General features: G+C 60.8%; 1 protein-coding gene across 1 annotated transcript; it reads left to right on the plus strand.

The window, feature by feature from the left end:
• Positions 1–1,632: 1,632 nt before the first annotated feature.
• BMI1 (BMI1 proto-oncogene, polycomb ring finger) lies at positions 1,633–8,471 on the plus strand (the record flags this gene model as incomplete). The annotated part of the gene is given in 14 exon segments (XM_079538632.1): positions 1,633–1,719; positions 1,722–1,796; positions 1,798–1,897; positions 1,900–1,936; positions 1,938–1,988; positions 5,230–5,363; positions 5,625–5,721; positions 6,363–6,418; positions 6,526–6,576; positions 6,847–6,967; positions 7,044–7,089; positions 7,598–7,696; positions 7,989–8,069; positions 8,142–8,471. Coding segments are annotated over 14 exon segments (1,365 nt in total).
• Between the last annotated feature and the right edge of the window lie 3,380 nt (positions 8,472–11,851).

Genomic DNA, 11,851 nt, shown 5'->3' on the forward strand with positions numbered 1-11,851 from the left:
ACCTGCCGCCGGGGGGAGCGCGGGCGCCGCGGGACGGGTCGGGTCGGTCCGCCCCCCCGGGGAGGCGCGGAGGGGCCCCGACGGAGGGCAGCGGCTCGGCCCCGGCGCAGCCCCGCTCCGCGCTGCGAGGCTCTGCCGCTTCCCCCCGCCCCCGAGGGGCCCCGCGCGGCGCTGCCCCACGCGTGGGCGCGGGAGGGCCACGCAACAAGTGCGGCGTGGGGGGCCCCGAAGGGGGGGGGGGTGGACGCGCGTGGCCGCGGGGGAGGTGGGGGGGGGAGGCGAGAGGAGGGGGCGGAGGAAGGAGGCAGAGGGGGGCGGTGGGAGCGGGCGGGGAGCGGGGCCGGGGCCGGGCGGGGGTCGGGCCGGGGCGGGGAGGCGGCGGCGAAAAGGAGGCATCGGCGGCGCGCGGGCGGGCGCGTGCAGGGCCGGGGGGAGGGGAGGGGGCGGCGGGGGGGGCGGGGGGAAGCGGGGGAGGAGAAGGGGGGCGGGGGGCGGGGGGGAGGCGGCCGGGTGCGGGATTGGGTCACGGGGAGGCGGCCGGCCCCGGCCGCACCGCCGCTAATTCCCAGGCCACCCTTAAGGAATGAGGAGCCCCACGTGACGCTGGCGGGGCGGGCGAACTCCGAGCCATTTTGGGGACGGTGTCAGTTTCCAGTGTGTGCCTTCAGCCTCGCGTTTTTCCCTCCTCCGCCCTCCCTCCCTCGTCCCCCCGCCACCAACTATGAAATAATCATAATAAAAAAAAAAAAAAACGGCGAGCGGGCGGCGGAGCGGGGGGGAGCGGGCGAGACAATGGGCCGGAGCGGGCGGCCCCCGGCCGGCTGAGCCCGGCGCGGCCCCGCGCGGCGCCGAGGGAGCGCCGAGGGTCGGCGGAGCGGCGCGGACACGGCGGTCCCGCGGGCGGCATGAGCGGAGCGCCGCGGCGGCGGCGTTGGTGCGCTCCTCGCGATTGACAGCGTCTGCAGTTCATTTCAAGATGGCCGCTTGGCTCACATTCATTTTCTGCTGAACGACTTTTAACTTTCATTGTCTTTTTCGGCCGCCCCGATCGTCGCCCGCCGGCTCCCTTTTCCGGGTACGTATGCGGCGGGGTGGCCCCGGGCGGGCGGGGGGCGGCGGGGGGCGGCGGGCGCGGGGCGTCCCCGCTCGGCGCGGTACGGAGCGGCGCTGACAGCCCCGCGCCCGCCGCACGCGCGCACACACACACACGGCGGCGGCGGCGGCGGCCCGGGCGGCCGCTTTCGTTACGCGCCCACGGCGCCCGATTTTAGTTCCTTTCTTCCCCCCCGAGCCCCCGAGCGGCTTCGGGCGCGCACGGCCCCCGAGGAGAATATTTGTATTTGCGGCCCCCGCTGCCGGCCCGGCCCCGGCGCCCTTTGTTTAAAGGCAGATTTTGACGGAACGGGGACGATCGCGAAGCGCGGAGCCGCCCGGGTCGAGCGAGCGCGGGGCTCTCGGCGATCAACGCGGCCGGGGGGGGCGAAGGGGCCCCCGAGCGCGGTCGTTTTATAGGGACGGGGCCGTTGGGGGGCGGCGGTCCCCGCGCGGGGGCTGTTAGGCTGCGGGCCGCCCCGCACCGAGTGTTATTAACTTAAGTTGGGCGAGCGGCGGGGCAGAGCGGGCGGCGGTAAGATGGCGGTCCCCGGCTGCTCCCGGCGCCTCTCTCCCGGCCGTGCAGAAAACGGCGAAGTTTGGGGTAACCCCGCTGCGAGGGGCGGCGGGGGGGGGCAGCGCCGGGACCGAACTTTTTTTTCTCTTTTTTTCTTTTTTTTTTTCGTAGTTTTGGGTTGAGATTGTGGTTTTAAGTGTGGGCTTCGGAGCGGTGTGCGGGGTGCGGAGCCCCGGAGCAGAGGGACGGAGGGGCGGACGGGACCGCGCTCGATCGAGGGTTCCTTCTCTCGGGCCCCGGAGGGGACCACGCGTGCAGCCCCGCCGGGTGCAGCGCCGCGCGTGGGACCCCCGACGGCCGCGGACGGACGGCTGTGGAGGTGTGTGCGGGTGCGTGGCCTGGCGAAAAATACATGCGGGCAGGGGCCGTGGGGCGTTGTCAATATTTGCGAAAAATCAGGTAAAAATAAAGGGGAAAAAAAAAAACGCGTTTCTGTGGAAGTCGGAGAGACGCTTTTCAGCTTTTAGAAACTTTGCTTGCTGCTCCGCTCCTCACGAGGCTCGGGGACCCGGCCGGCTGTGTGCCCGTTCCCGGTCGGGAAATGCTGGGAGCACCGCTGCGAGCCCCAAGCGTTCCGAGCAGCCCCGGGGGGCCGTCCCCGGGATGGGGGCTGCAGCCTCGCGCCGTGCCGAGCGCTGCCCCGGCCGTCCCCGACGTACAGCGAGCACCTCGGGCCGGTTCCGGGGGACAGGCTGCGGAGTTAACGCGGGGCCACGGCGGCTGCTTAAAGGACGGGTCCTTTTTCACTCTGTCCCGGCTGTTCCCTGGCTGCAGGGCGAGGACTCGGAGCCCCCGCGGGAAGCCCCGTCCCCTCGCTCCCCGAAGCACCGCGGGGGTAGAGCGGGGCGGCCCGACCAGGGGCTGTCCGTGGGCTCCATCGGGGAACATCGGGCAGAGTTCGGGAGTCGGTTGCTTTTATGGATTTGTGATAATGCCGCTGATCCTGAGCAGGGGAGTACCCTTCTGGTTTTCTTCATTTTGACATCACCCGTATAAGGCCTCTCAATAATCGGTTGCGGGCAGTGTGTGCTGCCGGCGGGTGTTATCTCCCTGTGTTTGGGTCGGGCCGCTCTATGTGTCGGGTTAAACACTCACGTGTTGTCCCGGCCCGGAGTTGCCGGGTGACCTCGTCAAGCACTACCAGCACGGGCTGGAAAAATCCAAAGGTGTTTCGCTGCTGCCCAAATCCAGGGCTGAGGCTGAGGCTGCGTGTGCGCGTGTGCGTGGGGCCAGTGCGCGGGGCAGGGACCGATGCCGGTGGTTGTCCTGTCGGGCAGGGATCGCAGGGTGACACAGTGCTGACACGGACGGTCTGCGGGTGGTGAATCCCTCGCGTTGGGGGGGGGGGGGGGGGTCGACAAAACGCATGTCAGGGTTAATTCAATCCTCCTCCATTTATGAAGGAGTGAAATAAACGCGTCGGTGTATTGAAAAGTTGGTCCCAGAGCGCCAGGGATGGGGAGAAATCCTTGCTCAGCTTCCTGCTGAGGTTATTCTGGGCTGTTGGGAGCGGTGAGCACTGAGCGGGCAGAGCCAGAACCGGGCGGACAGCGCGGCAGGGCGCTGTTGTGTCTCCGGCACAGCAGCTCTGGGTGCCTCTTTGGGAGTGCGGAGCGGAGGGTCAGGGACCCTGGAGGAGCCATTCACGTGGAACACAGCGGGGCGGGCTCCCGTTTTGCTGCCCGATGTAGGGGCAGCTCTAAGCCGGGGTGCTTTGGACGCTTCGCTTTTCTCTGTGCCTGTTCGCTCCGGTTTGGTATTGGGGAGCTCGTTTGGAGCTCCTCCTGGAGCAGCAGCAGCAGCAGAAGTTTCCGTGCCGAGGTCGCTCGTTGGCGCTGTGCGCTGCTCTAGGGCAGCGCCGTGCCCGGTCCGGGGCAGCGTGGCCGAACCGCGGAGCCCCCGGGAGCGCCGCGCGTGCCCTCCTCGCGCTGCACGGTGCTGGGAGCAGCGCCCCGAGGGGCGGTGGCTCCGCGCGGGGCCCGGGGAGCGGCGTCGGGCGCGGACTGCGAGTGGGGGGCGGCGCCGAGGGCGGGAGGGACCGGGTGGCGGGCGGCATTGCTCGGGCTCGGGCGGGCAGAAGGCTATCTGCCGTGCCGCTGCCGGGGCTGGTGGGGCGTGTTCCCGCGGAGCGTTTTCCCCTTCGGTTCGCGTTCCCTATCGTTTTCAATAGTGAGTGTGCATGGAACGTCGGTGCCGCTGCACCCGATAGGGTTTATGGGTTTCAGGCTGCGAAGATGACATTTGTTTTTCGCTCCCGTCGCCGCGTCGTGTTGACAAGGTGTTGATTTAGCTTTAGGAATGGTTTGGTCACATGGTCCTTCGCGTGTTGTTACGGAGGTACAGTTTAAGGTCGGTTTGGGCTTTGCATTCTCCCCCCCCCCCCCCCCCCCTCGCTGCGCCTCTTCGTGACCCAAAAGAAGGGTTATAAGAACCGGGACGTGTGTTCTGCCTCATCCCTTCGCCCGGCGCTTCGAGCCTCTGACCCGCTCCCGCGGAACTTCGCCCCGCTCCACTTCGGCCACGGGAGACGTTCAGATGAGCCTCAAAAGAGGGGGGAGAGAAAGACAGAACGCTGCGGCGGGGAGAGGAGAGGAGCGGCGGAGGCAGGCAGGGAGCGGAGGGGCCGCGGGCGCGGTGCCCGGCGCGGGAACGGGCGGGGAGCGGCGGGGGCGAGCGGCGGCTCAGCGCAGCTCCTCGCCCCGAGTCGACGTGGAGAGAGAGAGGCCCCCGCGAGGATCCGAAATGGCCGAGGCTCGGGAGGAGCCTCCCGCGCTCGCCTCGGCCCGGCTCGGCCCCGCACCGCGCCCCGCGCCCCTCGAGGCCGAACCCCCCCCACCCCCCTTCCCCGGCGGCTCCCGCCGCCCTCCCCCTGCCCGCCCTTCCCCTCCCCTCCCTCCCGTCCCCTCCCCTCGCCGCCGGGCTCCCAGACCCCCGCGGGCCGCTCTTCGCCTCCACCCCCTCCGCCAGCCCCCGGGCCCCGCGTCCCACCCCCCGGCCCGGCTCGGCTCGGCCCGGCCCACCCCCCCGGCCGCCCCCCCGCCCGGCTCTCGCGTGTTCCCAGCGGTGGCAGGATGCCAAGTGTAAGTGTAAGTTGCTATAGCAACCCCCTCGGAGAGCGGAGCGGATCCGGATCGGCACCGAGCGGCAGCCGCGGCCGCCCGGACCCCCTCGCGGCCCGGCCCCGCCGCCCGGTGCCCGGCCCCGCCGCGAGGTGCGTGTCCCCCCCCCCGCCCTCCCCCCGCCTCCCCTCCCCGCTCTCCGGAAATGCCAGGGCAGCCGCACCGGGAGGCGCTGGTTCCCCTTTGTGCTGCTCGCCGGCAGCCCGGTGCCCGGCCGGCCCCGCTGAGCTCCGCGCCGCGCCGCGCCGGCAGCCCCGGCTCCGAGCCCGGCGCCCGGCGGAGAGCGTCCGCGCCTCCACGCGCTGCGCCCGGCCGGCTCCGCGCCCACCGCGCTGCGCCCCGCACGGCCCGGCTCGGCCCCCGCCGCCGCCGCCCTCCGCCGGGCCCCGCACCTGGGAAGCGGCCCCGCTGAGCGGCCCGCACCGGCCGTGTGTGTTGCAGAGCCGCCTCGCCCCGCGCCAAAATGCACCGGACGACCAGAATCAAAATCACCGAGCTGAACCCGCACCTCATGTGCGTGCTGTGCGGCGGGTACTTCATCGACGCGACGACCATCATCGAGTGCCTGCACTCCTGTGAGTACCGCGGCACCGCGGCACCGCGGCTCGTCCTGGCGGCGGCCCTACGGTCTTTGTTAAAGGCGCAATATATGTGCTCTAAGCGTCGCCTTTTCATGTTAATCGCGGCCGATTTGAGTATTTGTTTAGCTTAAGCGGCGCGCTGCTGACAATGGCCGATTCCCGGCCGCATAGTTTAGGAGATCGCACCTCTCTCTGTCTATGCATGCTCGGTGTCACCTCCGACCGTCGCTAAAGGCTCCCGTGTTTGCCTTGCAGTCTGCAAGACGTGCATCGTGCGGTACTTGGAGACGAGCAAGTACTGCCCGATCTGCGACGTCCAAGTGCACAAAACCCGGCCGCTGCTCAACATCAGGTAGGGGCGGGCACGCCGCGCGGGGCCGCGCCGTTGGGCGATCTTATCTCCGCGTCCCGATTTCAATCTGAAAGGAGCCGTGAATTTACGGGCTGCCTCGCGGCCAGGCGCTCTCTTTGGACTTTTGTCATGGATGGAAGCTGAAGGTTCCGCCGGGTGCGAGCGGAGTCGCGTCGGGCTTTGCGGAGGGAGGCTGCGGCGGGCACGGTGCCGTCCCCGCGCCTCACAGCGCCCGCAGCTCCCGTCGCCGCTTGCCGTTTCCCACGGCCAAACCTCGGCCCCCCAAACTTACCGGAACTCCGGCAGCCGAAAGCTGAACCCTTTCGGCATGCTTCTGCTGCCAGAAGCGTTTTGTCCGCGCCGTTCCTTTCTGCCGCTCCTCGTTTTCTGTGGAGGAATTGTAGATTTAGGCAGAATGATTTTTCGGCGGCACTGCCGCGGTAGACCCGGCTTTAGTTTTACAGCGGTGCTCAGAGCTGTGTTAGTTTGATTTTAAGCTCCTGTAAGCTGCGTTTTATGGGCGGCCTCCCGCGAGGCCGGGAGTCCCGCCTGCTGTTGGCAGAGGTTACACGGCAGGAGCTGCCGCTCGCATCGAAACGCTGCTTCGTGCGCTCAGCACTGTGCTCAATGCTTCTTTCCAGGTCAGATAAAACTCTCCAGGATATTGTGTACAAGCTCGTGCCGGGCCTTTTCAAAAGTAAGTACCAAAAAGCAGAAGAAATACCCCGAACCCAGAACTGCTCTTCCGCATCCCTGCTGGGAGCTGCAAGGAGGTTCTGATGCCCCACGTGTTTTTTTCCCCAGATGAAATGAAAAGAAGAAGGGATTTCTATGCTGCTCATCCGTCGGCTGATGGTAAAAGCTTCTCACTCCCGACCCTAATCGATGGCGCGTTGCCCCCGGTGCTCTACTCTTTCCTTTTTAACTCACAAGCGCTGTGTTGTGTTGTCGGGGTGGAATTTTAAGAAGTAAATTCAGCATGATAAAAGTTTGCTGCTTTGGCGGTTCAGTAGATTTAATCGTAATCTCACCGTGGGGATTTTTTTCTTTTCCTCCTCACCGAGAATTGCCCTTCTTCCTGATTTGAATTTCAAAATGTAAATTATTGTGGAAATTTCTGCGCAGCTGCCAATGGCTCTAATGAAGACAGGGGAGAAGTGGCTGACGAAGACAAAAGAATTATAACAGACGATGAGATAATAAGCTTATCCATTGAGTTCTTTGACCAGAACAGGCAAGTTCCTGAGTGGCAGTATTTTATGCTCACCTGACCGATAGCAGCTCTTTGTTATTTGTTGTAATTGTTTCATTTCTCCTCGCAGACTGGAACGAAAAGGAAATAAAGAGAAAGAAAAATCAAAGGAGGAGGTAAATAACTTTCCTTTACCCCAGAGAAATGTGACACAGCCGCGAGCAGTTCCTCGTGGGTTTGTAGCTGGGAAAAATAGCTGGTTTGTGACGAGGACAAAAGGAGTGCACCTCCCAGCGCTGTGGGTTTCCTGCAGCCCCACGTGCTGCCAGCTCCTAGAAACAGCAAGTAGCGAATGCTGGCAATGTCACTCTTAAAGTTGAATCTGATTTTTTCTGTGTGTGTGATTTTGTAATAAATAAATCATTTATTTATTTATTTTAGTCAGCCTGTAATGCATATGCATTGTTGAAAGGGATGTAGTGTGAGATGTAAGTCTTCTTTGGTAAAATCAGTGGCTTTTTATTTTTTTCTGGAGCTATGATTTACCATGTCGTTCCGTTGTCCCTTAGAAGAGCAGAAATTGCCGTATTGCAGTTCTTAATTGAACAATGTGCATTTTTAAAATGTCACCTATGATGTTAAGAGTGCAGCTTTGGTGACCCGTGCCCTTTGTTGTGCCGCTAGGTGAATGACAAGAGATACTTGCGCTGCCCGGCAGCAATGACAGTGATGCATCTACGAAAGTTCCTGCGGAGCAAGATGGACATCCCCAACACTTTCCAGGTACTTTGCTGCTCCATCCCTGCTAATGCTGCTGGCATCCTACATGCTTTGGGTTTCTGGCCGTGTATGTGTGGAGTTGGCAGCATGCTGGTGAGAGTGAGGGTGTTATTTAAAATACCTCGTGGAGGGTTTGGCCGTGCTGCAGATATTGAGATGTGAGGGGATTAATTGATCTTTTTAGTATACGTGAAAATTCCCAGTTCCCTTTGTGCTGGGCCCGGTGCTTTGGAGCGCTCTGAGGCTGCCTTCAGCACAGAGCCGCACGCTGACACCGGGCTGCACCTCCCGGCAGATCGACGTGATGTACGAGGAGGAGCCCCTGAAGGACTACTACACGCTGATGGACATTGCCTACATCTACACCTGGAGACGGGTAATGTCTTGGTGGCACGCAGCGGCCTGGCGGGGCGGTTCCTGGGGTTCTGACGGGTCTCTTGCCTTGCAGAACGGCCCGCTGCCCCTCAAGTACCGCGTGAGGCCCACCTGCAAGCGGATGAAAATCGGCCACCAGCGAGAAGGCCTCAGCAACAGCGGCGAGCTGGAGAGTGACTCCGGCAGCGACAAGGCCAGCAGCCCGGCCGGGGGGCTGCCCTCCACCTCCTCCTGCCTGCCCAGCCCCAGCACGCCGGTCCAGTCCCCCCACCCGCAGTTCCCACACATCTCCAGCACCATGAATGGCACCAGCAGCAGCCCCGGCAGCAACCACCAGTCCTCCTTCACCAACAGAGCACGGAAATCCTCCATAAACGGCTCCTCGGCCACTTCGTCCGGCTGACAGCCCGGCCCCGACCCTCCTCTCTATAGATCTCTCATGCCATTACAGCTTTATAGATGCTAATACACGTGACTCTCGTCCAAACTGCTTTCTTTTGTAGTGACACTGAACTTGGCTATAAAAGGCGAACTAGGTGACATTTGCTGTGGACGTTAATTGCGACGCGAGATTGAAATGTAAATGGTTTCCAAAGGACCGGGAAGCAAACAGAAGTGACACCTGGGTGTGCTGAGTGCTGCGGGGCCCTCAGCCCGACCGAGCTGGTAGAAGCCCTGGGATATAGCTGGTTAACCCAGACTAACTCCTCCACCGCGTTCTCTTCGATTGTTATTGTTATTATGCCGTTTTGTGAACCTGTAGAAAGCAAGTGCTTTTTCATCTTGAAATTCGACGAAACAGAAAGGATATGCATAGAATAATGCATATATGTAGCCATGTCACTGTGAATAACAATTTTTGCGTATTAGCCATTTTGATTCTTATGTTGCATCCTTAATTCTCTGTTGCTGCACAGAACCGATCAAACGAAAAGTAAACTTCAGTTTTACAATCTGTATGCCTAAAAGCGGGTATTACCGTTTTATTTACTGACTTGTTTAAATGATTCGCTTTTGTAAGAATCAGATGGCATTATGCTTATTGTACAATGCCATATTGGTATATGACATAACAGGAAACAGTATTGTATGATATATTTATAAATACTATAAAGAAAATATTGTGTTTCATGCACTCATGATATGGTTGTTAAATTTCAGAACCGGTTCGACCCTTGCAGATGCCGCCTGGTTGAGCTCTGCTCGCACTGCCATAGAGCTGCAGCGCTGAGGAAGCACAGCCACTCTGATAACCTGGAGGCGATTGCCAATCCCGAAAGCATTTGACTGCCTTTGTCTTTTTTTTTTGTTGTTGTTGTTCCCCCAAGTGGTCTATTTTACTTTACCAAATGTTGTTGAAGTGATGAAGTGAAGGAAAAAAAAAAAAAAAAAGCAAAAAAAAAAAAAAAAAAAGCAAAAAAAAGCAAAAAAAAAAAACCAACAAAAAAGTTAAGGGAGATGAAAGTAATTGACGTGCTTGATTGCCTTTTTATTACTTGGTGTGGTGGGGACTGTGTTTTTAAAAGCACACGGAATCATTATAGAAGCCATAAACTATTTGGTATAAATTTTAAGGAGCCAGCAGTTCGCTGGGTGAAGGCATTTTATCTAAATTTCTTTTAATATATACGGATATGGTACAGTACTAACTTCATTAGAGCTTAACAGGTACTTGACTCCTTCGATAAATTGCGGAGAATGCCTCCTCGGGGAGGGCCGCCAGTGGGGGCGTTTCCTGGGGGCTCCTGAGGGTTTGGTTTGTTCAGCAGAAGGAACTTTTCTGACACCAAACAGAATGGCCCGGAACACTTTTCAGTTTGTTCTTTGCTTTGGTCGAACTTCGTGTGTGTTCATCACCCACCAGTTATACATTTGTGAGGGTGTTTATTCTATATGGATATTGTTTCATGTTTGTACGGGAAAATTGTAGTTAAACATTTCATTGTCTCCAGTCTGCAAAAGAAGCACAATTCTATTGCTTTGTCTTGCTTATAGTCATTAAATCATTACTTTTGCATATAAATTGCTGTTATTTGTCCCGCTTGTTTTTATAGACCAGGTGATTGCAAACCCTCCACAAGGTTCTTGCTTATTGATGTATAATGTCTTGTTAAACAAGAGTTGATATTTTTTCCTGTAGTAAACATGTACAGTTCGATTTCAACGGTAAAAAACTTCAGTTTTATATACACGAATAACTTTCATTTATAGTTGATCAAAGAAATAAACAAATAAAAGGGATAATTCATTGAAAAAAGAGCAGATGAACTTTGTCGGTAACGCGGCGTCGAAGGAGAGACATACTGCTCTCGTTGCAGTCTGTCGGGTCGGACGAAAGCTGGGCAATGAGTGGAGCGGCGCGGCAGTGCCAGGCAGCCCCGCAAGGCTCAGTGCCGTGGCAGCCCCGCAAGGCTCCGGCAGTGCCGCGCCGGCTGCGGCGCTCGCAGCGCACGGCCGCGGTGCGCCGGGCGGTGTGCCGGGCCCCGCCGGGAGCTGCGCGTCGAGCGGCATGGCTGCGAGGGCGGAGAGCGGGGCAGGGCCGGGCTGGAGGAGCGCGGAGAGAAGCTGCGGAGCCGCGGTTGTGTGTAAGGTGCTCCGTGCGGCCGTGTCTCGGCGCGGTTCCCTCGGCTGTCGGCTACACGCTTCGTCCTGTCGGAAGCGGTACGCGTCAAACCCAGCCTCGAGCCTAAAGCAAAGCGCTGCGCGTTACGCACGGTCTCAGAACGGTGCTCTGTTTGTACCGGGAGGAGCTGAAAATCACCGCTGTCCGAGTTTAAATCAAACTTCTCGTCGTGAAGTCTCCGTGAAGAGCCAGGCGGTGACACGGGATAGATGCCTCCCTCCGAGGGCCGTTCAGCTCTCCGCCTTCTCTCCGCTCCTCCGCCAGAAGTGGAGCGGCCGCCGCAGCCCCTCCCGCCGCGCCCCCGCAGCCGCCGCCGCTCGGGCTCCCGCGCGGGGCTCGGTCCGGGAGCGGGGCAAGAAACTCAGCCGGGCGCTGCGCGGCGTTCTTCTGCGAGAAGACAGAGGGCGGGGGTCTGCGGCAGCGCTTGCGGGTTCCCGCTGCTGGAAAAGAGCTCCCAACCAACCGATCGTGACAGGAGGCTGGTCATCCCCCGACGTTTCATTTGTTGGGATCGGGGAAGAAAAGCCGAAGTTCGCGGGATTGTAGGAGCGCGTTCAGCAACCTGGCCGAATAAAAGCAGGGGCGGGTGTGGTGCTGACTGTTTTCGGCTTTCCGCCCATTCTGACTGCTCGCGTCTCCCTACCGGGCTCTGGGGATGGCGGGCTCGGAACGGGGCATTGGCAGGAGGAGATCCGGGGCAGCGGGCAGGAGGCTGCCGGAAAGGCAGAGGAAGGCTGTGAGGAGCCTGGTTCCCCCCGGGGCGCGCACTGCGGTCGGAACGCCGCGTCTCTCTCGGCTCGGAGCCGTGTCTGTGGCGAAAGCGGGAAGATGCGGGGGGCCCCGCTCTCTCCGAGAGGCCCTTCCCGGCTTTTTGGTGATGGAGAAGGCTCTGAAACGCTCAGGCGGGGACGACAGGCGTCCTGCCGGGCGGAATGCGTTGTTTTTCCTTTTTCCCCGCTGCCGTCGAGGACGTGCCGCTCGCCCCGGGCAGCCCGGTCCTGTCCCGCTCGTTTCGCTGCGGATGCTCCAGGTCAAGGCGCGACAGGATAGGCTCGCGGACCTACCCCTCAGCCCTCACCCCGCGAGTCCTTAGCCCCTGCCTCGCTCTGTCCCGCGGGCTCGGAGCACTGCCCGTCCCCTCTGGCCGCCGGCGAGGTCCG

The sequence above is a fragment of the Tetrao urogallus genome, assembly GCF_951394365.1.
Source record: "Tetrao urogallus genome assembly, chromosome: 7".
Lineage (NCBI taxonomy): Eukaryota > Metazoa > Chordata > Aves > Galliformes > Phasianidae > Tetrao > Tetrao urogallus.